The 26,784-nt window shown below is 34.5% G+C and overlaps 2 protein-coding genes across 3 annotated transcripts; one reads left to right on the top strand and one right to left on the bottom strand.

The window, feature by feature from the left end:
• Window positions 1–630: 630 nt before the first annotated feature.
• LOC105324929 (KAT8 regulatory NSL complex subunit 2) lies at window positions 631–15,038 on the bottom strand. 2 transcript variants are annotated; one of them, XM_034476139.2, is made up of 9 exons: window positions 14,902–15,038; window positions 13,858–14,117; window positions 12,861–13,051; window positions 12,558–12,672; window positions 3,979–4,142; window positions 2,514–2,605; window positions 2,118–2,274; window positions 1,524–1,678; window positions 631–1,194 (listed from the first exon to the last, which is right to left on the bottom strand). In XM_034476139.2, exons 2-9 carry the CDS (start codon window positions 14,109–14,111, stop codon window positions 697–699), a joined length of 1,626 nt encoding a protein of 541 aa, XP_034332030.1. In that variant the 5' UTR covers window positions 14,112–14,117; window positions 14,902–15,038; the 3' UTR covers window positions 631–696. The 2 variants fall into 2 exon arrangements, with proteins under 2 accessions (XP_034332030.1, XP_034332038.1); XM_034476147.2 differs by lacking the exon at window positions 14,902–15,038 and adding an exon at window positions 14,292–14,313.
• Window positions 14,588–25,655, top strand: LOC105330254 (cyclin-T2). The gene is made up of 10 exons (XM_034476122.2): window positions 14,588–14,763; window positions 15,269–15,350; window positions 15,660–15,782; window positions 16,383–16,443; window positions 16,586–16,648; window positions 16,985–17,030; window positions 21,724–21,814; window positions 23,195–23,267; window positions 23,445–23,518; window positions 23,612–25,655. Exons 1-10 carry the CDS (start codon window positions 14,621–14,623, stop codon window positions 25,457–25,459), a joined length of 2,604 nt encoding a protein of 867 aa, XP_034332013.1. The 5' UTR covers window positions 14,588–14,620; the 3' UTR covers window positions 25,460–25,655.
• Window positions 25,656–26,784: the final 1,129 nt, after the last annotated feature.

Raw genomic sequence — 26,784 nt, 5'->3', positions numbered from 1 at the left:
AAGTATTTTCGCAATTATCTCAAATTTGGAACAGAAATCGCCTATAATTTTTGCAATTTATATTTTCCTTTCCCTAAGGATGATTTATGCTAAATTACGTTAAGATTAACTCGGTAGTTCTTGAGAAGAAGATTTTTAAAAATGCACCCCCCTTTTTCTACAGTTTCAAGGTTTTCTCCGCTTTGAATACAGATCGGACTTTTATTTCTGCAATTTATATTCGCCCTCCCATAAGGATGCTTTGTGCCAAATTTGGTTGAAATTGGATAAGCGGTTTTAGAGAAGAAGTTCAAAATGTAAAAAGTTTACAGACGGACAGACGGACGGACAGACGGACGGACGGACGGACGACGGACAAAATGTGATCAGAATAGCTCACTTGAGCTTTCAGCTCAGGTGAGCTAAAAATGGAGGCCAATTTAAATGTCACCTTTGATCTATCACTAACTTCAAGATCAAAATTTTCAAAATTGGATTTTATTCTTCATACTCGACTCGTTTATAATTTTTCAGGATTTAATGAGTCTGAATTTACACTGACCTGGTCCAAAGACCATAAAAAAAAGACTCTAAAATATTTCAAATTTAAAATAATTTCAAAACATGAATTTAATTTCCACTAAAAGAATGAACAATTTGTAAAAAATTTATTTGATGATGCACATGCAAGTGAATTTTGATGATGAAAAAACAAAATTAACAAACATCAGCTCCTTCTGCGAGTTTAGCGTCTTCCTCATCAGTGATGTCAGAGTCCTTCCTCTCCCTGGCGGACTCTGAGGCAGTCTCCGTGGAAGCTGAGCTCTGTGAGGCTGCAGCCTCCGAATTTTTACTGCTACTTCTGCTGTGTGAATACTCAAAACTCCCATGTAAATGCTGGAGTAAGAGAGGGTCGAATTTTTGACCCACATTTGATCCACTCTCTGCACTGTTGGCAACATTCTCGCCTTTGTCTTCCCCAAGATATTTCATTTCATTCTGGTCCATTGATTTCTTTGAGTGCTCACCTGTGTCCATAGACTCGTGATTGTCTGTCTCTGTCATTGAAAATATCGAGTCTGGCATTTCTGGGTTTCCTGAGAGCAGTTGTCGGCTCATGATTTCTTGTGCAGAGAAATCCAACTGAGGAAGCAGCAGGTCTAAGGCTTCCTTTGTCAACTCAGTAGACTTCATATCTAAAGGATCTGCATTCTCCTTTAAAAAGAAAAAGTGACAATGAAAACAACAGAATTAGAATTCTATCATCATACAAGTTCAGGACAAAACTTGATGGATAATGTAATGGTATTTACATTTAAAGAATTTTTCTTTCAAATTTCAAAGAAAAAAGATATTGGTACAAAATGCTAGTAATAGCTAAAACTTGATCAGTACATCCTTTTATTATCAAGTCAAAGAAAAAAAATATTCATTCTTTTTACAAACACTAGTGGTATAAAAACAACATAATTTTACACTAGGATGCATCTTACTGCTCCACTCCTCTAAATAAACTACAAAGGCGACTGTGAGAAAAATCTTACCTCAATCTTTAGAGAAACTCTGGTCTCTGGATTTTTCAATGGCAGGTGGGTTGGACAGGTACAGCATTCATCCAGACAGAAGACTTGTTTTCCACAAGCCCCTCCCCCGAACTGACAGGGGCGGAACAAGACCTGGTACTGGTCTTCCCCAATGTCTGACAGATAGTTAAGAAAAATATTTCTCTTCCAACATCGTTTTCATAAATATTTGCTATATATGACACTGATTCACACTATTTTTATAAAGCCATTTTAAACAAAATCAACCAAATTCTAAAATTTCCATGTAATTATGGTATTTAAAGATACAAAGGTTTACTAAGATATTGCAAATCATATGAAATTTCCCCCTTACTACATACTTAGTATATACTTTTATAAATACATATATGTATTTTAAAGGTGACAGACATTTTTATTGGCAATCATTTTATTTGGGTTCTAGCAAGGCATGGAAAAATTATTTCCTGGTACTAATTCTAAAATACATCAGCAGAATTCAATAAAATCTGCTATTCTTTGGTATAACAGTAAATGCGTTTATTTTGTTATAACTCAATGTTGTGCCATCTTTAAAGAGTTGCACAAGGATACGTTTTTTGCAGAATTTGGACAGTGGAATAGCTCTGTCTGAACACTTGACAGAGTTGTCGCCGATGTAGATACATCGTGGATAGGCAGGTGCTCTGTAGTTGTATCCCTCGGAGACCGCGATTCTTCTCTGTTTGGACTGTCTGTGTAAGAGGGCCTCCTTAAAAAAAATCAGCTTTTTTTTTTCATTCTCTTTACTTTTTAACATTCAATAATACATTATGTATGCTAAAATTTTTGCTTCCTTGCTCATTTTTCTTACATGTATTCTAGAACTTGTCCAGATAAATATTTTGCTTTTTTTAAAATTTAACATCAGTTACATTATGTGAATACATTTAAAAAGTAAAAAAGATTTGAATATTGAATACTCTTCAGTTAGTTTATAAATGTTGGTACCTTTCCATGTCTCTTGTGATATCGCTTCAGCACCTTCAGTTGACAGTACTTGTCACGGGATGGCACCTTGTTTTTATAATACTTAATGCTTCCTGTGAACATCAACAAAAACCTTCATGTAACTATGTGTATATCAGTTGACCTTTTAAAGCTGTCTACATAAATGATATTCTGCTTTTACTTCCTTTGTTAATAGCACAATATTAAATGATATTCTGCTTTTACTTCCTTTGTTAATAGCACAATATTGGACACTATATTTCTGAATCAGATTTCACATAAAGCAAGTAAATAATTTTTGAAGGTGTGTTCTTTGGGGGATTCATCTGATTTTTCATCTTTTTAAATCTTTTCTTAACAATAAACATTAGTACAAAGTTTACAATTCACTACATCATTGTTTTCCTCAGAAAATGTTTGATACATGGGGGGAGGTTTAGCAGAGTTGGTGCGATGTAACAGCGCCCCAGCCAATGTGAAATCACTGAGCGTAATAATTATATAACAATTTGATGAAATGTACGACATGTTTTGTACTATAATTAAATGCATTCTCATGAAATCGACACTAACATGTACTGTATTAATATTACATTTTATTTGTACTGTAATTCATATATTTATCCATTATGATAATTATTCTGGTTTTTTTCAAGCAAACTAACAGCATTTGACCTTTACAAGCTTTTATAAGAAATATAGATTCAAAAGGGCAGTTGTAACAACTTTAGTTTTATTCGTTTTCTTATATATAGAGGAGATTACTTTTTGGGGGGGAGGGGAGGGGGCTGAACAAAAAACATATGATGTCTCTAGCCATGTGACATTGCTTCTGTGCGTTACTTGCAATTAACTGTAATCTTTTTTTCTTTATTGAGTACATTTGCTCAAGTTTTCAATATTATTATGGCAAATCAATAGTTCAAGCATTTCCCAACCAAGCTAACACCATCGAGTGAACACTGCTTTTTTTAGATCTTGGAAAATCCACAACATTTGATATTGGCAGGTGTAGAAAAAGGCATGTTATATTAAAACGAGAACTAACCACGTCTCTATTTATGCATTTATTACGGATCAATAAAATCACTTTCAATATATCTCAATCATAAGCTAAGTCCTTTCACCGTTTACCAGGTGTGCCCCCTGGCTAAGATCGATGTCGAAGTTAGCGATGCTCTCTGTGGGTGCAGATTGAACGGAATAACGACAATTTTACATTTACTTATAACTGTTATGATGTGAAATAAATGGAAAAACTATTTATTTTTACTTTAAAATTGGCATGCATGGCAAGAAGCCTGGCAGGGAATATTCAATGTATGGGGGTACTGCTATGCAAAAACAGCCTGGGGAAAACACTGTACATATGAGTTATGAAATCATGACCTCTTTTCAACAATTTTTTTCCTGAATCCACATATATTTATCCCCACCGTATCAAGTAATTTACAGTAAACTGTACCTAGTGCCTCTCTCTCTTGTTTACTGGTTTGTAGGTATTTTCTACGTTTCTCCTTCATAACATGTTGAAGTCTCTTGAACTGGTCAATGTATAAAGATTGTAGACGAATCAGCTTGTCTCTCATGATCAAAGCCACTTCTTCTGCAGTGTATACTCCTGCATGTCTACAAAACAGGAAAATAAATATAAAGTTATACGTAAAGCAAAGCTACATAGGATACATTAAAACTGAAATCATTAGAATGTGTGTGCTCCCCCTAGCTGCAGTGATGACATGTGTGTACATATACCAGTTTAAACATTTTACATAAATGTGTACACATACCCATTACAATTATATATACTAGTACATGCACATGCACATTAACCTTTAATAGGGTTTATACATTTATCATACAAACATCAAATTCCCTTTTTTGATACTGTGAATTTTCAGAGTGTAATCCAATTTTCCAAGATCATCTAACTGTAATTTTTATGTCGTTTCTTCTTATCATATGCACCGTCACTCAAAGTGCATACCTGTTAACCCTCCCGCATTGCGCGGGAGACTCCCGCAAAACGGCCTAAAAAATCTAAGATCTCCCGCATCCAACCTATCTCCCGCGCGGGAGACAAATTTCTCCCGCAATCGTATTTGTCTCCCCCATACCCCCCCCCCCCAATTCTGAATCTTTACATGCAAATTTCAACAACCACTGCTGGTTTTTCTCTGATTTTGAGCTCAAAAAGCTGCTGTGTAGCTTGAATATATCAAAATCCATCCCAGTACTGTCTACCGTGATCATAGTATGACATGTTATAGTCCAGTTTACTTTTTACGATTACTTCCGGTTTTGACTTAAATCAGTTACGTATTTAGTCATGCATAGGCCTTATAAAAAATAAATAAAAGCTTAAAACATCTTGATTTTACTCTGTAACACCAAAGAAAACAATACACAGCCAGTGGTGTCACTTAACAGGTGCACAGGTAAAGCACCCAAGCCACGTGCAGTGAGTCGTGACTAATTCTGTCTGGCCAGCACAGTCGTTAAAAATCAAAGTGAGTTTTGAACACTGAGTGTTTATACAAGCTACCGATAAAAGTGAAGCTCGAGGAAAAAGTGTAAAAGCATTTCACAAGAGTTTTTACAGTTTATAGTACCGGTACTATGAATTACAGGGATGCTATAGACATTACAACAGAGATCATTTTTAAAGATACTGGAGAAATACATGTTGTTTTGTGAATTAAAAATCTATCCTATATATAAGGCAAAAAATAATTTTAATGAATATTATTTACTGGTATTTTCTTAACTGGGTTTCACTGCAAATTCAAAATACGCAAAATAAATTTTCTGTGTTTACCCTAGATGTCAGCATGCAGTGATGGTTCAATACCGAACAATAAGTAGACTTAATATAACAAGAGGCCCATGGGCCACATCGCTCACCTGAACAGCAGTTCCTTGTAACATTACATTTCGTAGCATATGCTTTTTCTATTTTAAACATTGAACCCCTTTCTGGGGACCCAGTTATGGTCCGAGGTTTATGGTTGGCTTGAACAACATAAATAGTAACATAGGAATGAAAATGTGAAGCACTGCGGTGGGACCGCACGTACACAACCTGAAAAACTGAACATAGCAGAGTTCCACTTCAAGAGTTAAACTCTCAGACTGTACAGAACACAAGAAAGATAACTCTTGGTTCCACTACATTAGAGTTTACACAATTTGAGGATCCTTGCATAGTAATCTCACAAACTGTAGCATTATAGTTCTCGAGAAAAACTTTTTAAAAACATTTTCAATATATCTTTCTATGTTAAACTTTGAACCCCTCTTAGGGCCACAGTATTAGTCCAGTGCTAAAGTTTTAATTATTTGGAATCTACATTATTTAAGGATGCTTGCCTAGTTATCTCACAAGCTGAAGCATTATAGTTCCCTAGAAAAAGATTTTTCAACATTTTCCCTCTATATTTCTATGCTAAACTTTGAACACCTCTTGGGGCCCCAGTATTAGATTGAGATCACGGCTTTTATAATTTCAAATCTACACTATTTGAGGGTGCTGACGTAGTTATCTGACAAATTGATGCATTGTAGTTCTCGAAAAGAAGATTTTTAAACATTTTCCATATATACCGGTACTTCTACATCTAACTTTAAACCCATCTTGGGTCTCTAGTATTAGTCCAGGGGTCACTATTTTAAAACTGTCGAACCTTCATTATCCAAGGTTGTATGCATGATAGTAATCTCACAAATTGAAGCATTGTAGTTCTCGAGAAGAAGATTGTTTAACATGTTACCTTTATATTTCTTTAATAAATTTTGACCCCATCTTGGGGCCCCAGTATTGGTCCGGGGGTCACGATTTTACCAATTAGGAATCTACAAATGCGAAGGATGCATGCATAGAAATTCCACAAACTAAAACATTGTAGTTCTTGAGAAAATTTTTAAACTTTTCCTTTATGTTTTTTAAAATGTTTAAATTTTGAACCCCTCTTGGTGCCAATCAATTGTCCGGGAGTTACAATTTTTTGAATCTACATTATTTAAGGATGTACATGTATGCATAGTAATATCCCAAACAGTTGCACTATAGTTCTTGAGAAGAAGATTTTAAAACATTTTCCTACATATGTTAAAATCTAAACCCCTACTGGGGCCCCACTTTTTGTTCGAGGGTCACGATTTTTACAATCTTCACTATGTATACAACCTTTTGTGTATGTATTGGCATTTTTGGTGAAGTGGTTCTTGAGAAGAAAATTTTTAAACATTTTTAGCTCACCTGAGCTGAAAGCTCAAGTGAGCTATTCTGATCACTTTTTGTCCGTCGTCCGTCCGTCCGTCTGTCCGTCCGTCTGTAAACTTTTTACATTTTGAACTTCTTCTCTAAAACCGCTTATCCAATTTCAACCAAATTTGGCACAAAGCATCCTTATGGGAGGGCGAATATAAATTGCAGAAATAAAAGTCCGATCTCTATTCAAAGCGGAGAAAACCTTGAAACTGTAGAAAAAGGGGGGTGCATTTTAAAAAATCTTCTTCTCAAGAACTACTGATTCCAATTCAACGTAGTTTAGCATAAATTATCCTTATGGGAAGGAAAATATAAATTGCAAAAATTAAGGTCTAATTCTGTTTCAAATCTGAGTTATTACGAAAATAATAATAAAGGAAAGGCGTGTTTCAATCAGTTTAATAGCTTCGGATTCGGCATCCGGTAAAATGGGTAGACAAGACTTGGCCTGGGCAAAACAAAAGATTGGCAGTTATTAATCTGCCAATCTCATTAAAATTTCAGGATATTTGATGGACCAGTATATTTGTATTTGCTGTAAATATTGCTGCAAAATAATGCGTATTTGGAATTGACGATTGTCGATCTGCCCCGGCTTTTATTTTGCCACGGCCCGGGTTTGCGTACCCATTTTACCAAGACTCGCATTCCATACTTCTAAAACGAGGTTCTTTGTTTAAAGCAGCCATGACATTATACGAAAAAGGGTCGATCTGACTATGATGAATTTGCTTGTTGTGCAACAGTTCGCGTATGAAGGGAATTTTTTGAAACATGAAAAATATATTGGTGCCTATTTTGTGAAGTAAATTGAGGCTAAATATTTCAATGCGTTGACAGTTTTCACACATGACGTGTATGTTAGCTTGTTCTGATTTTCGTTTCGTTTTCATTATTTATGCTTTGTAACCTGGAAACTGTCGTCTGTATTTCGTGATTTTTACGTATCAAATCAAACAGAGACTTCGGTAAATCAAACAGCTACGTTAACTGTTTACCTGCGCAAATTAAGCAAAATCTGATGTATGAGTACTGAAATACAATTCATTCTATCGGTAATTCGGCATTATCTTTTGCGTAATGGTAGATTAATGCAATAGGTTTTTGTTGAGATGCTCGGCATTTTCTCTAGTTTATTCAGTTTAAAAAGAGTTTGATATCGCTTACGGAAATATGTAGGTATCTATATGTATATATATATGATTCATTTCGAAAAAATAAATTGTGTTCTTTATTTGTTATACATGTAGTGCATGTTTCTTGTGTTTGATTGTTTACAATTTCTATTTACTAACCATATTTGAGTGTTAAGCTTCGAATTATAAGCAAGATACAGAGATTTGCTCACAATTCTATGTTTGTACACAGATCTCAAAAGCTAAAGATTAAATCAAAGTACTGATAGTATTGAAAAGCGCTAACCCAGCTTCTGTATGTATATAACAAATATATGTATATAGCATTTCAGCTTCTGTATACGCACTATATTTCCTCATCACTGCATGACAGTCCCTGCAATGATGTATGTAAGCCCCGTACATTAATTTTACAATAGCCCGTAAATTAGATTCACAATAGCCCGTGCAGTTATGTGCATAAACCCCTGAAACTGGTTCCCTAACCAGTTTAAATGATGTATACTTTTGCTTATAGGTGGCGGTTATTCGATGCACCGGAAGTTGAAGTCTAACGACAATAAAGCGCTGAGCTATGCTTAGCGCTTTAAAAAGTAAAAAAAAATTGTCAATATTTATTACGAAAATTTTCAAAATCTGTTCTTCCAGAAACCAACTTATTGAATTGTAAACTTAACCTTTTTAGCTCACCTGAGGATGGGGCCACAATGGGGGGGGGGGGTCGAAGTTTAACAAATGAATATATAGAGTAAATCTTTAGAAATCCTCTTCTCAGAAACTAATCGGCCAGGAAAGCTGAAACTTGTGTGGAAGCATCCTCCGGTAGTGTTGATTCAAAGATGTGAAAATCATGACCCCTGGGGGTAGGGTGGGGCCACAATGGAGGGTCGAAGTTTAACATATGAATATAAAAAGTAAATCTTTAAAAATCTTCTTCTCAGAAACTAATTGGCCAGAAAAGCTGACACTTGTGTGGATGCATCCTTATGTAGTGAAGATTCAAATTTGTGAAAATCATGACCCTCGGGGGTAGGGTGGGACACAATGGGAGATCGATGTTTTACATAGGAATATACACAGTCAATCTTTAAAAATCTTCTTCTCAGAAACTAATCAGCCAGGAAAGCTGACACTTGTGTGGATGCATCCTCAGGTAGTGTAAATTCAAATTTGTGAAAATCATGACCCCCGGGGGTAGGGTTGGGCCACAATGGGGGATCGAAGTTTAATATAGGAATATATACAGTAAATCTTTAAAAATCTTCTTCTCAGAAACTAATTCGCCGGCAAAGCTGGAACTTGTGTGGAAGCATCCTCAGGTAGTGAAGATTCAAAGTTGTAAAAATCATGACCCCTGGGGGCAGGGATGGGGTCAATTACAATGGAAAGTAATTAATTAAATTACAATTACATGCTTAAATCCTTCAATTAAATTACCATTACCATTACAAGAGTTTTCAAATGTAATTAATTAAATTACAATTACTTTGTAGATGTAATTAATTAAATTACACATTACATTTGTCTTCAAAATTAACTAAAACCATGATTTAGCTACAACACATAAACATTTAAGGAGGTATGTCTATAATGGGAGTAAAAGTTCGTCATACTAGTAATCAAAATACTTTTACTGTATTAGAATTTGCTAACCAACTACTCTGATAGGTAACAATTTTGGTAAAGAAAAAAATTATAAATTTGGTTTTATTGTTTATTTCAAAATGAAGGTAGTCTTAATATGGAAGTGTCCCATACCACCTTGATATTCAATAAACATTTGAAAGTCTCATCCTAACCTACACCTATCATGTCTTAACTTAAGTACTTCCTGCATGGAAATCTATTATCTGAAAATGTTCTCCTATGCATTTATATCAACTATTTTTTCTTTATAAACACAATGCCAAAATACAGGTTAATCTAAGGTAGAGGGGCAGACTATTATAATAATTGTTATCAAAACACAATTCACACCTGTTCTCACTGTTCTGTACCTACATGTAGTTATCTAATGTTTTCAATGAGGGAACACACCCTGTGGACATGTTTAGCATCAAAAACTTAAAACCAATTTGAAGCCATATATTTTAGCTCTATGTATTTTAAGCTATCAATTACAAAGTATGACTTATTAGATTATATAATTTATATAACATTGATTTTATTTGTAAATTAAAAAGTGGTTGTTCTAACTAATTCAATGATAATTGAGTCAAATGACAAATTAACTATTCCAATAAGAATAGAAATAAGTATTTTTTAAGAAGAAGAGATCAAGCAAATCATTAAATACATGTACTTATCAAATTTGGGAAACTTTATAGTAGATATTAAATCACTGAAAAAAAGTTTATTTTGAAAAGTATTAAATATGGTAAATATAATAATAGTTCAATGCTTTTTAAATTCTCCTACTACCTTGACCTGGTACCATTGATACCAACAATAGAACAAAGGGAACAATGGGTAGTGAACAGCTTCATATTTTTATGTACATCATTGTGTAATTGAAAGTAATTGAAAAGTAATTGGAATTACATGCCTTTTTTGACTGTAATTAATTAAATTACCATTACATGTAATTGAAAATTTGACCAATTACACATTACTTTCAATTACATCAAAATTTGTAATTAATTACACTCAATTACCATTACAAATTACCATTACCCCATCCCTGCCTGGGGGTAGGTTGGGGCCACAATTGGGGATTGAAGTTTAACATATGATTATATACAGTAAATCTTTAAAAATCTTCTTCTCAGAAACTAATTAGCCAGGAAAGCTGGAACTTGTGTGAAAGCATCCTCAGGTAGTGTAGATTCAAAGTTGTGAAAATAATGATTTATTTTAAAATAATAATGGGGGGGGGTCAAAGTTTAACAAAGGAATATATAGGGTAAATCTTTAAAAATCTTCTCAGAAACTAATCAGTTAAATGATTCTTTATAATTGTTAAGACTTTGGCCCCAGGACAATTCTTTGGCCTCACGAGAAGGTTTAGAGTTTGATGTACGTTTTTATCCCATATATAAACTATTGTTAGGGATCTTTTTTAGAACTGCAATACTCAACATATGATATGACTATAAAATCATCCTGTTAGAAAAGGGACTAATGATTATAAACATAAGAATATCCAGGGGAAAATGGATTTTATTTATACAGGATTTACATGAATTATGGTACATTGTCCAGATAGTTTGTATTATGACTCCATTGAGCTGATTTTATCATACCTATTGTTCCTCAGGTGAGCGATGTGGCCCATGGGCCTCTTGTTCATATGTAGTTCTATGTTAAACTTTGAACCCCGCCTGGGGCCCCAGTCTTGGTCCGAGGGTCACAATTTCTACAATTTAGAATCTTCATTATACATACCAGCTTTTGTGTAAATATTGGCATTTCTGGTGCAGTGGTTCTTGAGAAGAAGATTTTTTAAACATTTTCCTAAGGTATTTCTATGTTAAACTTTGAACCCCGCCTGGGGCCCCAGTCTTGGTCCGAGGGGCACGAATTTTACAATTTAAAATCTTCACTATATATACAAGCTTTTGTGTAAATATTGGCATTTCTGGTGCAGTGGTTCTTGAGAAGAAGATTTAAAAAAAAATTTCCTATGTATTTCTAACCCTAACCCTACTTTGAACCCCGCCTGGGGCCCCAGTTTTGGTCCGAGGGTCACGATTTTTACAATTTAGAATCTTCACTATATATAAAAGCTTTTGTGTAAATATTGGCATTTCTGGTGCAGTGGTTCTTGAGAAGAAGATTTTTTAAACATTTTCCTATGTATTTCTATGTTAAACTTTGAACCCCGCCTGGGGCCCCAGTTTTGGTCCGAGGGTCACGATTTTTACAATTTAGAATCTTCACTATATATACAAGCTTTTGTGTAAATATTGGCATTTCTGGTGCCGTGGTTCTTGAGAAGAAGATTTTTAAAGACATGCACCCTAAACTTACTGTTTCGCAATTATCTCCCTTTTGAAAAGGGCTGTGCCCTTTATTTTAACAATTTATAACCCCCTTTCCATAAGGATGCTTTGTACCAAATTTGGTTAAATTTGGCCCAGTGGTTTTTGAGAAGAAGTTGAAAATGTGAAAAGTTTACAGACGGACGGACAGACAGACAGACAGACAGACGGACGGACGGACGGACGGACGACGGACGGACGGACGGACGACGGACAACGGGTGATCAGAAAAGCTCACTTGAACCTTCGGTTCAGGTGAGCTAAAAAGTGGCACTATTGACTTCTTGTATTGTACCATGCAAACAAAATAATAGTTTTCTGAACATGTACAGCAACACAAGTTGTAATTGCACACTGGTAGTCATAGAAATAATAAAATTTAAAATGATTGCAAATGCATTAATAACAATGGTAAAATAAGGTATCTAACAGTATTTTTAATATATATTTGCATTTCACGTGAAAAAACATCGTTTACGCAAAATCTCCCCCTTAGCCAAGTTGGTAAGGGGGAGATTCTCCCACATAGCAGCTTTGAAAGGTTAACAGGTATGAAAGTGATCTTACTTTTCATGTTGTAATGATAACTTAATCAGTTATCATTACAACAATAGTTATAATACACATGTAGCAGCTACCCTTGCTGTCTGGGACTTACTTGAGTGGATCCTCCTGGTCGCTGTCTATACTCTCAGCATCACTGTCCCCATCCCCTCTCCAGGCCTGGTCCACCAACGGAGACTCCAGATCAGAGTCACTGGAACTCGCATAGTCTGTCATCAAACAACATACAACATTTGATATTTATACCTCAGATTTGTAAAAAGGTGATTACTTGTTTGAATTCTCTGTCTCCATTTAGTAATGATCAGCGTGTTAATATAGTCCTACCAATCCATAGTAAAACAAGTACAGAGAGACTAACACAGATTATTTATATACCTCTATCCTCCGGACTTACCCAGGGCTCTGCTAGCTACATTGTCACCCACTGCTTGCTGTCTCTGGTGCTCTAGAACTCCATCAGGTCCAGCCACCAGCTTGAAATGATCTAGGTCCTCCAGTAAGTTGTCAGCAGTTTCTGTCGGTTTGCGTTTCAGATGAGCTTTTTGTCGCAGTATTATTGCTTTTCTAGCATGATCTGAGCAGTATCTTCAAACATAATATAAAAAGAGTTCATTTAATCATACTCTTTACCTTAAAACAAACTTTTAAAGTAAAAATCAATATATATGAGTTCAACAATTGAGATGTCCCAACTAAACATGACCTTTGAAACACTTGCAAGTATACCAGTCCGAATTTACTCATTCATTCATTCATTCTTTATTTCTTTAAGCATTGCAGCTCATCAGATTTTACAGGAGACCCTATTACATTGTACATACATAAATATGAAAAATGGGCATAAGTAAAGGCGAAAAAAATCAAAAAGCACAACATCTAACCTTAATTACATATATCGTTTCTTAATTTCATACTATAATAAATGTATTTGCCGAGGTTACACAAATCTTTAAAATTTTCCTTATTAACAATTGCAACAGCTTGAACATTGATGGTTTCTCATAAAAATACTTTTTAATGTATTTTTGACGGTATTCAATATATACTGGACACACTAAAATAAAATGGAATTCATCTTCAACATAATTTTTACATTTTAATGATGAATACCATGTTCAACTAATAAAACAGCCGAAACTATATCTTCAATTTTATTTAACATCAAAGTGTAAAAATACAATTCATGAAAATATTGTTTAGCCATTCTAACAATTCTTAACTAAATCCCTAACATACTGAACGATTTTTGGAGGAGTCAAGTCGACTCAAGTGAAATTAATGGCTTTTTAAAAACACTTAATGTCTTATCCTCTTTTAAAAAAAATTTTAACATCTTTCAAAGAATATTATACCACCAATATGATAGTAAATGAAGTGGACAAATGCAATACCTGTGGCTCCCTTTCTTGTCAGACTTTGTTGCTGCGTTTATACATTTTTTTCCTGACTTAGAAGAATTAAATTCACACTGCTTAAATGGTGCATTTTTATCCTCCAAGATATGCCTTGAGCAGAATTCGTAGCCTGGAATTTTGTTGTGTGTACAAGTACGGTGGCTGTACGAACAAAACTGGCCCTCTGGGGGAGACCGCGGCTTACGTATGTTGACTTGTTGGACTTTTGGTTGTCGTTGCGCCATATTCATCAAAACCTAGAACAAGTATAAAGTGTGATAAAATAAAACTTAATCAATTGGCACTATTGCACAATGCAGTAAACACAAAGTTGAATAATTAGGTTTTAGAAAATCTACCCCAGTCTAGTATATTATACACAATCAAAAACAAATTAACATAATATCTTTAACCAAAGTTTATGTTCACACTTTTTCAGGGGATACATAAGGGCCATACAAGCCTAAATTTTCAATGCGTCGCGTCTATCTCATGCAATGAGGGAAAATGAAACTAAAATATTGAAAGTGAAACTATATTGCGTCGGCTTTGATATTAATTGATTAAAATACAGCACGGTATTTTTTCACTCCATCGAAAATAATTTTTAATAAGTTTCTTAGCATTTTTCGAAAGAAATTACACTTCTCAAATTATTTCATCCATTTTTTTATCAATGAAAAGCACAACTTTTCTTAACCGCGTGGCTTTCATTATCACTTGTGCGCCTGCGCAGTCAGGTCTCTTGGTGCATGGTTAAATGGCGGGGGAGCGATGGATTTTCACCAATTCGCAACTTGTAAACACCCCCAGCCGAAAATGTGGGATAGACAGCGACAAAGAACTTACTTATAGACAACAAGCTGCCAACCTTATTCAAGACATGGGCCAAAAGCTTCAAGTGTATCCTAATTGTCGGTTAAATTCGACGGCAAGTTTGTGACAATGATCTCGATGTTGTTTCGCTCGTGCTTTCGAAATTTTCAGGCAACTAGGAGAATATAGCGGTCCATTAGGAAAAAATCATGTTTTAAATCTTACCTTAGTTGGTTAGATTGTAAATCACAGTAGTAAATCCTGTGTAAAAGGTCGAATATTCATAGAAATTCAGTTTTCTCTTTAGACGATCTGCGCACAACGTTGACCCAAATCTCAACCGGCATTTTCCCATTGATATCACGTGACATCATAGTCGTGAACACGTGATTTTATTATGAATTAAATAATCAATGCTTAGTCTCAGCTTTGTATCTTTTAATGAAAAACCAAAGAGTGATATAAAAACAATTTAAAAATAAAAATTTGAAAACTATTTTAATTGAATGTTTGATTATAGTTCACATTTTACAGTTACCATTTTTTTTTTCTCAACCATCTTTATTTGAAAAAATCCTTAACATGTTTACAGTAACCAACTATGTATCAACACAGCAATTGTATATATGCACCGCTTTTACATGTTCCATTCCTTCACAGTTTTTCATCGAAATGTAAGTGAATGTTTTCTTTTATATATTTATATATATCGATTAGTAAATAGGAATATTACCTGTTTCTCTTTTAAGTTTAAAGGAATACCTTTACATATTTGTTATTTACTCATATATCTTATTTACAGCCGTTATAAGTTTAATCACTCTGTTTTTTCTTTGCTTAAAATACAGTTTTTCTCTCTTTTGAAAAACTTTTGTAAGTGGTCTCCTAAAAAGTTGCTATTAACTCCAAATTTGATTACATTTCTAGCTAATGTTAACAGTTATGTAATAGAAATTACAATTTATATCCATCAAATTTTGTAGGCTATGGCTGCAGCGAGTTTGTTTTTGGCTGCAAAAGTAGAGGAACAGCCTCGCAAGTTGGAGCATGTCATAAAAATGCTGCACAAATGTCTTAACCAGGACGCACTGGAAACTAACACAGATGTACGTAGTTTAAAGAAATGCAGTAATAATTGATACTGACTGTCTATTCTTTATTCAGTTTATTGTGTGATTACTTCACTTGCATTATGTTAGATGATTAGATAATTTGAAGTTCATAGAAAAACATTACTGCTTAGTGCACTGGACATTTTCACTGATATTCATTGTGTATTACACAAGAAACGCATTACATTTATCTGGTACTACACCTGTGCAATTTGTAGTTTGATATTTCCCAATTGAACAACATTCTGCCAGGTGTTTAGATAAATATTTTCCAGTAAGTAACTTAATTATGCAGAAATATTGGATTACCTAACAAGTCGTCGAGGTTGTCCTTTTATGCTATTGACATTATGTGTACCCCAATTTATTGAATTAAAAACAATAGAAATTAGAAAATATCACAAACACCAGATTGATAATGATATGAATTTAAAGTAGAAAAAAAGATACATTTGGCGGTTTTTGTTTTTTAATTTAGACTTTAATATTTTCAAATAATTTTTAGCCAGACTTTGAAATTGCAGTTTAAAGGTGAATATGAATCTCATTCAAAGCTTATACTATTTGTACATCTTTATGCTTTAATGTTTTCAGTACTACATGGAACAAACTCATCAGTTGGTTACAAATGAGAACATCCTACTGCAGACCTTAGGTACATTGACATTTTTTGTTTTTGTTCTTTTATTGAAAACTTTGTCCGATGTAAAAATAGTATATTGTAAAATGTGTTGTCAATGATCATTGTGGAATCAATTTGATCTAGACCAAAACTAACGGATGCTTTCTTTTTACAGGTTTCGACTTGTCTATTGAACATCCTCATACAAATGTTGTGAAAACGTGTCAGTTAGTGAAAGGTAAGCACTTGTTTTGAGATTTGATTGTAATGTCAAGTGTTGGCAAGAAATCTAGTAGGTTGAGTCAAAATGTGGTGCTTGATTTTTGCCTCTTGTACAAGGTCAAAAAAGATATATGGGGCAGGCAAAGATATATAACACAAATTTTCACCTGGCTGACATACTTAGTTTCTTTTGTATTGAAACTAAAGGTAACATGTTGCATAGACAAGCAAGCATTTAGATTCTTTACTGAATTTAGCAAGTTGCCTCTGGAAAAAAAAATTCTTCAATTGGTGAAATATATTGTGATTATATGACTAATGGAGCTTTTTCTCTTTCCTGGGTGGGCAACAGCACCAAAGGACTTAGCCCAGACCTCCTACTTCTTGGCAACAAACAGGTTGGTGTTCATAATGTGATACATACATGTATCTCTTGAGACTGCTGGTCTGATCCATGTACTGTTCACCTACATGAATCAGAAGTCTCCAGCTAGTGATGACCATATGATATACACAGCCTGAGGAAATATGAATAGCTTAATTTACATTAGCTTAGAATATTTTAAGTACCATATTCATCCTGTTTAGCACCCTTGGCTTTTAAAAAATGAAGGGGATACTTGAACCTAACCGGAATAGTGTCTGAGGTCAAATAAATGAAATGACAGATACTTAATGTATTTGTAACTGGGAATAACTCGCATTTAAAAACTATGTTTTTCCCTATTTTCGTAGGCATAAAACAGTATAAAGGTTTATGAATTAAATTTGTATTGAGTTATGAGACGTGTAGTACAAAAAAAAATCAAAACACACTTTAATAAAAGCATATATGTTTAAGATATTTCCAGAATAAAGACAGAGAGCACAAATTGAAAACAAAAAAGAAAAGATAAGGCTGGAACAAAGAAATATTCAACTTTTGATTTTGACGCCTGGGTCCTGCTTTCACTTTCTCATAGTGGTGATAAGGAGATGTTTTGTTAAGTAATTCAAATCATCACTAATCTGATAAATGTATGCTGGATGATTTGAGATATTATTCATCATAAAACTTGATACAGTATAGTAACAAAGCTTGTTTCTTTAGTAGAAAAATTAAAACTCAGTTCCAAGGTAGTTCAATAGGATGAAAGTGGTACTGGAACTATGATTTGCAAGAAAAACATCTTTCATGGTAGAAAATTTGTTTATGTCTTGTAATATTTCAATTGCAATTGATGTTAGAAAGTTCTTGACCTAGAATTGAGAAAGTTATATCAATTAAGATGCAATTACCTGTTTGATAAAATTATGTTCACCTTTAAGAAGGATTTGTGTTTTTCCATTGTTAAATCAGTGTTTCACACTACAAATGTACATCTAAAGTGAGAAATATGATTGAAAATTTCATGAATGAATATCTTGTACATGTGAAGTTTTAATTTAATTTCATTGAAGTTATTCAATTCATTTGACCATTTATTTTTTAGCTCACCTGAGCCAAAGGCTCAAGTGAGCTTTTCTGATCACAATTTGTCCGTTGTCTGTCGTCGTTGTCGGCGTCGGCGTTGTAAACTTTTCACATTTTCATCTTCTTCTCAAGAACCACTGGGCAGATTTCAACCAAATTTGGCACAAAGCACCACTAGGTGAAGGGGATTCAAGTTTGTTCAAATGAAGGGCCACGCCCTCTTTAAAGGGGAGATAATTGAGAATTATTGAAAATTTGTTGGTATTTTTCAAAAATCTTCTTCTCAAAAACTATTCGGCCTGAAAAGCTCAAACTTGTGTGGAGGCATCCTCAGGTAGTGTAGATTCAAGTTTGTTCAAATCATGGTCCCCAGGGGTAGGGAGGGGCCACAATGGGGGGATCAAGTTTAACAAAGAAATATATAGACAAAATCCTTAAAAATCTTCTTCTAAAAAACTATCAGGCCAGAAAAGCTCAAATTAAAATGGGAGCCTCCTCAGATAGTGTAGATTCAAGTTTGTTCAAATCATGGTCCCCGGGGGTAGGGTGGGGCCACAATGGGGGGATCAAGTTTTACATAGGAATATATAGAGAAAATCTTTAAAAATCTTCTACTAAAAAATTATTAGGCCAGAGAAGCTCAAATCAAAGTTGAAGCTTCCTCAGGTAGTGTAGATTCAAGTTTGTTCAAATCATGGTCTCCGGGGCTAGGGTGGGGCCACAATTAGGGGATCAAGTTTTACATAGAAATATATCGACAAAATCTTTATAAATCATCTTCTAAAAAACTATTAGGCCAGAAAAGCTCAAATTAAAATGGAAGCATCCTCAGGTAGTGTAGATTCAAGTTTGTTCAAATTATGGTCCCCGGGGGTAGGGTGGGGCCACAAGAGGGGGGTCATGTTTTACATAGGAATATATTGAAACTTTTTTTAAAAATCTTCTTCTCAAAAACTATAAGGTCAGAAAAGCTTAAATTTAAGTGAAAGCATCCTCAGATAGTGTAGATTCAAGTTTGTTCAAATTATGGTCCCCAGGGGTAGGGTGGGGCCACAATTAGGGGATCAAGTTTTACATGGGAATATATAGACAAAATCTTTAAAAATCTTCTTCTAAAAAACTATCAGGCCAGAAAAGCTCAAATTAAAATGGAAGCATCCTCAGGTAGTGTAGATTCAAGTTTGTTCAAATTATGGTCCCCGGGGGTAGGGTGGGGCCACAAGAGGGGGTCAAGTTTTACATAGAAATATATCGACAAAATCTTTAAAAATGTTCTTCTAAAAAACTATCAGGCCAGAAAAGCTCAAATTAAAATGGAAGCATCCTCAGGTAGTGTAGATTCAAGTTTGTTCAAATTATGGTCCCCGGGGGTAGGGTGGGGCCACAAGAGGGGGGTCATGTTTTACATAGGAATATATCGAATTTTTTTTAAAAATCTTCTTCTCAAAAACTATAAGGCCAGAAAAGCTTAAATTTGAGTGGAAGCATCCTCAGATAGTGTAGATTCAAGTTTGTTCAAATCATGGTCCCCAGGGGTAGGCTGGGGCCACAATTAGGGGATAAATTTTTATACAGGAATATATAGAGAAAATCTTTAAAAAAAATTCTTTTCAAAACTTTATGGCCAAGAAAGCTCAAATTGTAACCATCCTCAGATAATGTAGATTCAAGTTTGTTCAAATCATGGTCCCTGGGGGTAGGGCGGGGCCACAATGGGGGATAAATTTTTATATATAGAGAAAATCTTTAAAAATCTTCTTCTCAAAACTATAAGGCCAGGAAAGCCCAAATTTAAGTGGAAGCATCCCAAGATCGTAAAGATTCAAGTTTGTTTAAATAATAGTCATGGGGTATGGTGAGGCCACAATGGGGGATGAATTTTTACATAGGAATATATAGAGAAAATTTTTAATATCTTCTTTTTAAAGACTATTTGGCCAGAAAAGCCTAAACTTGTGTAGAGGCATCCTCAGATAGTGTAAATTCAAGTTTGCAAAATCACAGTCCCTAGTGATAGGGCTGGGCCGTGATGGCGGTTTGAATTTTTACATAGGAATATATAGAGAAAAATCTTTTAAAATATTCTGGGAAAGTTTTCGGTCCAAAACTCAGTACTTAGTGTGAAAGCACAGGTTATGCAGATTTAAGTTTGATGAAACCATGATTCCCTAGAGAAAAGGGGGGCCACAAAATGGAGGGGGGGGGGGGTAAATTGGAATAGAGAAAAATCTTCTTACAGGTACAACAACAAAAGGGGCTTGGTATTTACCCCCAAAAAAGAGGTGGATAAAAATTGGCAGATTTTCTATTTTTTTTAGCAAGATCTACTGTACTTAGTTGTCAAGATATTTTGATACTGTAATGCTAATTTGATCAGAATTAAGGCAATTGTTGCTCAGGTGAGCGATGTGGCCCCTGGGCCTCTTGTTTTATTGAGACATTCAAAATGCTAAAATACAAGGATTTGTTTAGAATCACTTTAAAAATTTGATGAGAGCAAGAAAAAAAAAAAGGAAAGAAGATTTTGAAATGTAGACACATTTTTATATTTGCTGATTTTTTCCACACTAATTGCCCAGTGGTGTTGAAAATGTCATGTTCCATTAAACAAAATTTACAAGAAATTATTTAGGTAAATGTGTTTACTATGGCAGAAATTATTTGAATTCATACTTGCTGAAAAGTTTCATTTTGATTCTAATAATTTGCACTCAGATTTTTATATACACATATAATAAAATTAGCATTTATTGCCCAGATATATTTACACCATATACATATGTACCTTCAGTTTAGTTTATGAACTTTATTCATTGAATAGGGTATAACAAGTTTCTCTATAATTCCATTAAATTACCCGAATTTATATAAGCCAATACTGGTAAATCCCCCGAAAAAAAATTACCAATTTTATTGCAATTGCTGATAGTTAAAAAAAAATAGATTATTGCTATTATTCTAATAATAATAATGAGGAAAAAATGAGATGATATGATTTTGTAAGTGTGTGTTTCAAAATGTTATTCTTGTTGTTCCATGTGCATTAACATTATGCTTCTAGTATTTGTATGCTGATAATTGCCAGCTGCACTTATTGAAAATACCGATATTTAATCAAGATGTCTTTATTACTCTTCAAGCAAGCTTTAGGAGTGAGGTTTACTTCCTGCAGTACACAATCTCTTTGACTAAATCACAGTACATGTAATTGTACTACAAGTAACATGTATTGTATTTTTATGACAAAGATGGAAAATCATTACTGTATACTGAGTTATTTTTCCCCTGTGTAATTTTCGCCCTTCTACACTTTCAAACAGTTTCGTCCCATTTTGAATTAGCCCAGACACATTTAAGTTTACTTTGATTTGATTTGAGACATTGGAATTTGCCCAATCTTAAATTCACCAGCTGACAACGAGGGCGAAATGGGCAAAAATAAAACGGGGGCTGATATTTGCCTGTATACAGTATCATTTCTGTCAAATGTAGAAAAATGGGATAACTTATTCATCCCACTGTAAGAAATGACTTGATGAGCTGTTTGCAAAATATCAACTACATCTGTAAACATGTATGTTTGATAAACAATTTAACCGAAATGCCAAGACTTCAGTTGTGTGTTAATTTACTTTCAGCTTGCACCTGACCACTCTTTGCCTACAGTACAAACCAACAGTTGTGTCTTGTGTATGTGTGGAGCTAGCATGTAAATGGTCCAACTGGGAGGTGAGCAGTTTGATGTCATTTTACACCAGATATCCAGCCTTTTACATTTACCTCTGTAATGGGGCTTTTGTAACTCTAGTTCTTAGATGTGTACTATATCTTTTTAAGGCGTCGAGCTAATGCTCGACAGCCTTCTAGCGATCGTCTGGATTGGCAATCGTCCAGATTCATGCACTGCACCGCCTTTTAAATGCGCATAAGAAACAAGTTCCTTAAAGTATTAAAAGTATTACACGATTTTTATTCCATTTATTAAACTAAATTGTGTACAAAAAAACCCATTGCCTACCTGGTTATTGACAACTCATTGCATAAGTATAAATTTACTTAACCAAGAAATGGCGGATGAATAGAATCAGGTGTAAAAATTCACTAAATATTATTTTAGTTTATCGCTTACATTTTAATTGGAGAGCGTGCCCGTTAGAAATAAAATTTGCGATGTAAATTTATTTGTTGTCGGGCACGGTCTCCAAAATAAATGTAAGCGATAAACGTATCTAGTGATTTTATTGCTAAAAATAACATGATAATGTAGTTGGTCTGGTCGAGCATTTTAGATAGCACGTGTTGTGGATTTGTTTGTAAACAACCGTACCATAGGGAATCTTGTTTCAAACGGGAATTGAAATAAATAAAAGTATGTTTTATTTGTATAATTAGGGACATACTGTTAATGTATTCAAATCATGAACCTGTGAAAATTGTTTAAAGAAAATAATTTATTTGATCTTTGAAATTTCTTCGAATTTTGTAACCATAATGAGTTATTGAGTTGTTAAAGCACCAATACCTATTTTATAAGAAAATAAACTTATTTTTGTTTTTAAAGCAGCACAAAACATAATTCATATACTTCTCTATTCTATGTCTAAAATTATTTGATATACGACTATTAAATTAACAGAAATTCAAATTATTGATATCATTCTATATAAAAGAATTAAATGGCAGTTAGACGCCTTTGTGGCCGTTCCGGCCTTTGATTTTAATATGTAATTCATGAATTGCTCTATTTATGAAATAGTGATTATTGCCATAGCTACTTCTATGGTTGTTGACAACTTTTTCATTTATGTTTATCTCTGTATACAACTGGTTTAAATCAAATAGCAACCTACTCTTTGTAAGACCTTCATTGGTGAAAAAATACAATGTGTAATGTTACATGATATTTTTTTGTTGAAGTAAACATTCAAGTTTAAGAGTTTTCAAAAGGAACAGATTGTCAATTACTCAAATTACTCGCTACAATGACAATGCCAACTACCGATAAACTTGAAAAAGAATGTAAAGGATGAAAATTTCGAACTATTGATGACATTCAAAACTGTATGTTTAGTCATGTTATAATAAGTGACAAAGCATGTTGTTATTCAGATTCCTACATCGAATCAAGGCAGACCGTGGTATTATTACGTTGACCAGTCAGTGACTCCAGAGCTCCTAACAGGTATTTTAGATAAAAGATACTTTCTCAAATTAATTATTTCATCAAATAAAGATTTATTTCCTATGTAGACTGTTTTTGAACCATGGTATATTTTAACACAAGTGCAGTAGAGAAATTATGATTTAAATGTATCCCTTTTCTTGCGGACATTAAGTGATTTGTAAACTACTTTTACAGAACTTACTCAGGACTTTCTTAACATTCTGGATAAATGCCCAAGCAAACTGAAAAAAAGAATAATGACTTGGAAGGTGAGTAAAGGATCATGGCAATATAATATACCAGTAATCATGTTGCATGGTACACTGTGTAGTTTGTTGACACAATGATTTGAACTGTTTCAGTCTGGTGAGAAAGACAAGAGAGATAGAGATGATATAACAGTGCCTCTGAGGCCTCGTGAGAAATCTGTACCGACCTCCGCGGCAGGAAGTGTCTCGCAAGCCAGTAAAAGCTCAAAACCTCATCATCATTCTCATTCAAGTTACGAAAAACAAGCTGACAAGTCACAAGGCAGGCAAGCTTCATTACATGACAATATAAAGTCTGAACCCAAAGTGAAAACAATCAAGACTGAACCAACTCCCACTAGTCAGACTACAGGCCACGTGCATGGTAAAAATGTGTTTGATGTCTTGTCAGGGGACTCGGCATCACTACATTCAGATGTGAGAGAGTCCCCGGCACAACCCCTGTCTCAGTCAACCAGTGATACCTCCACACCAACTGTTCAGAAAACGTCACTCGCCGAATACAAGGAGAGGAGGGAGCGAGAACGACAGGCAGCTCAAAGTAAAAGTGCTAGTAGTCTACCCAATGTCGACAGAAAACACTCACTAAACAAAGACAATTCACACAGGAGCGTCTCCTCCTTAGAAAGTGAGATTTCAAAGAGGATGCATGCTCCGGAGACTGAAAAAGCCAAACGGTTACACCATGATAAGCACAACTCTTTAAAACATGGTGTTGAATCTGCAAAAAGTTCCAGCTCAAAAATGCGGATCAAAACGGAACCAGGGCTTACGCCTGATGTGAAATTACAAAACTACGATTCTAGACTTAAAACTGACACTAATCTGAATGCAAGTCTGTCGCATGTGTCCGATCAGAGATCCAAAGTTAAGAGAGAAAGCAGCACAGTAACACCTGATAGAATGGACATTTACAAAACTAAAGTCAAATCTGAACCACTCAGTGATGATGAATCAAAACAAACTCACGATGGCATTTCCAAAGACTTTCGTCATACCTCAGATCCTAGTAGGGGCTCTGATTTAAAAATGAGACTAAAAACAGAGAGTAGTTTTACACAAGAGGGATCATCCCCACTCAAACTGAAAATTAAAACTCATCAACCAAAAGACAAAAACTCTGAGAAGCACAGTAGTACACCTTCATCTCTTGAAGATCAAAAAGTGCCTCCAATGAAACTATCTATCCATCATTCCCGCATGGGGTCGGGTGATGAACATTCAAAGCACAAAGAGGGTCACCACCACAAATCTCACAAGTCAAAACATTCTCATTCTCACTCAAGTTCAGGGACCAATGGCAAGCCTGATCTTAAACTTCGCATCAGTCTGCCTAAACATGTGGGAGATGGGGACAAAAATGTGGAAAAGATCAAACTTGATGCAAAAAAATCTCACAGGAGTCCTCATACTAATAGTGACAACTTTTCAAGAAAGAGGCCTTTAAGTCCATCAGGGTTGTCGGAAAACATTGACATGCAGCAACAGCAGCGAAACAAGATGCAGCGTGCTGAGCACATGAGGCGGTCATCTTCTAGTCTCTCCAATCATTCGGTGGTCAGCATGGAATTATGTGATATTGGTGATTCCATAACAACTGACAATGATTTCCATGACTTACAAAGTCCTCTAGTTTCAGCAAATGTTCTTGAAACACTATCACAAGTTATAGATAGCAAAAAAGCCATGCTGGCAAGTGCATCGCGTATGAATCCCCCGCCCCCACCTCCCCCCTTACCTCCACCCCTCCCTACCCAGCCTATCCACTATCCCCCGCCCCCTCCACCACCAGTACAAAATTATCAGTTTTCCACGGCAAGTCAACAGTATGGATACACACCTTTATCTGACCTTGGTGATCTTGATTTTCTCGCTGATGATGCCATCCCCCCTCTGCCAGGGGAACAACCCCCGCCAAAACCTCCTCTCCCTCCTTTCTGACACTGAGATCACTTTGTGAGATGTACGGGTACATTCTCACAAAAACGTGAAGTGTTCTGTGCGAGGCTCTCTTTGTGTGAGTCAAACACGGCTCAAAAATTAAGTTCTTGGCCCATGTCAAATATACACGATGAATGTACATACTCAATTCAGATATCATTTACATTGATTGTAAATTACAATATGCACTTGCAAGGGGCAAGATTTTCTTTTCCTTTGGTATTTTTGTGAATTGGAAAGTACTATTATATTTTTTTTGCATTTGATTGGTGCACTTAGCTTGCATGTAGAACCAGTGTTTGTTTCTGGAAGGAGGAATATACTTTTGAGATTGTGGTTTAACAAGCTTAGCCTTATTTTGCACACCAGATAGGGTAAATAGGATATGGTCAATTGGTCATTTTGTAGTATTTGTACACATATGCAAGTGTTATGAAATTAAACACTCTAAAAATGCCTTTGTAAGATAATACAGTAATATGATAATTAAAAAAAAGAAAGAATGTATCTATGTGCATATTCAATATAAGATCATTATAAGATACTTGTACTATTTTCAACAAATTGTCTGACATTGAACCTAATGATTTACTTAATTGCTATATCTCAGATGTAAAAACAAAATGATATCTGGTTGATTTACAGTGTATAGAAAATTTGGGCATTATCTAGTTTTTTAAGAAAAAATCATCAAAATTGAAATCATTCCTGATCATCAAACAATCCTTTTGATTCATGACACTGAAGTTGGTTGCTAAATAATTATGGTTATAATGATGGCTGATTTTTTTTATCATTGTTTAACAAATGAGTACAATAGGAAGCGTACTATATCTAATAATCAACACTGGGCAGTATTACTTTTTGAAATCTTTACAGAATATACATCATTTTTTACTGGAACCATTATCATATCACAAAAACTATAAAAATATTTAGTAAAAAACAAAAACAATGCAAAAAAAAAAATTCATTTTGTTGATTATGTAGATGTAATTTATTAATTAAATTAGTACTTGCTGTTTAGAATTTAAAAAAAAAATGCATCCATTGAATCTTGTCATTGCTTCATTTAGTTTATGTTCCGATACCTGTGCATGATTTGAAATATTTTCAAATTATGTATTAAAGTTTATGGTTCTCTTTTTTTTTTGGTCAATATTATTCTTCCAGGTGAATGGATGATTCTCAAAGAAACCTGTTCAAATATTTGTATGTGAACTGTCCAAGGATTGTTTGAATTTATACTACATTGTTGTTAATCCAAAAAGAAAGTTTATGTTCCTCTTTTTAAAAATCACGAGCTGATTTTACCTTTTCTCCCC

This window comes from Magallana gigas, chromosome 5, assembly GCF_963853765.1.
Source record: "Magallana gigas chromosome 5, xbMagGiga1.1, whole genome shotgun sequence".
Lineage (NCBI taxonomy): Eukaryota > Metazoa > Mollusca > Bivalvia > Ostreida > Ostreidae > Magallana > Magallana gigas.
Note: the sequence above shows the minus strand (reverse complement) of the source record. Positions and strands in the feature narration are given on the sequence as shown.

Excerpts from the sequence above, each read along its gene's own strand:
- LOC105330254 (XM_034476122.2), top strand. The coding sequence starts at position 14,621 with ATGGCGGGGGAGCGATGGATTTTCACCAATTCGCAACTTGTAAACACC. Across the intron at positions 14,764-15,268 it reads ATGGGCCAAAAGCTTCAAGT|TAACCAACTATGTATCAACA; the intron begins GTATCCTAATTG and ends ACATGTTTACAG. Across the intron at positions 17,031-21,723 it reads TACTTCTTGGCAACAAACAG|CTTGCACCTGACCACTCTTT; the intron begins GTTGGTGTTCAT and ends ATTTACTTTCAG.
- LOC105324929 (XM_034476139.2), bottom strand. The coding sequence starts at position 14,111 with ATGAATATGGCGCAACGACAACCAAAAGTCCAACAAGTCAACATACGT. Across the intron at positions 13,052-13,857 it reads GACAAGAAAGGGAGCCACAG|ATACTGCTCAGATCATGCTA; the intron begins GTATTGCATTTG and ends TTATGTTTGAAG. Across the intron at positions 2,275-2,513 it reads ATCACAAGAGACATGGAAAG|GAGGCCCTCTTACACAGACA; the intron begins GTACCAACATTT and ends ATTTTTTTTAAG.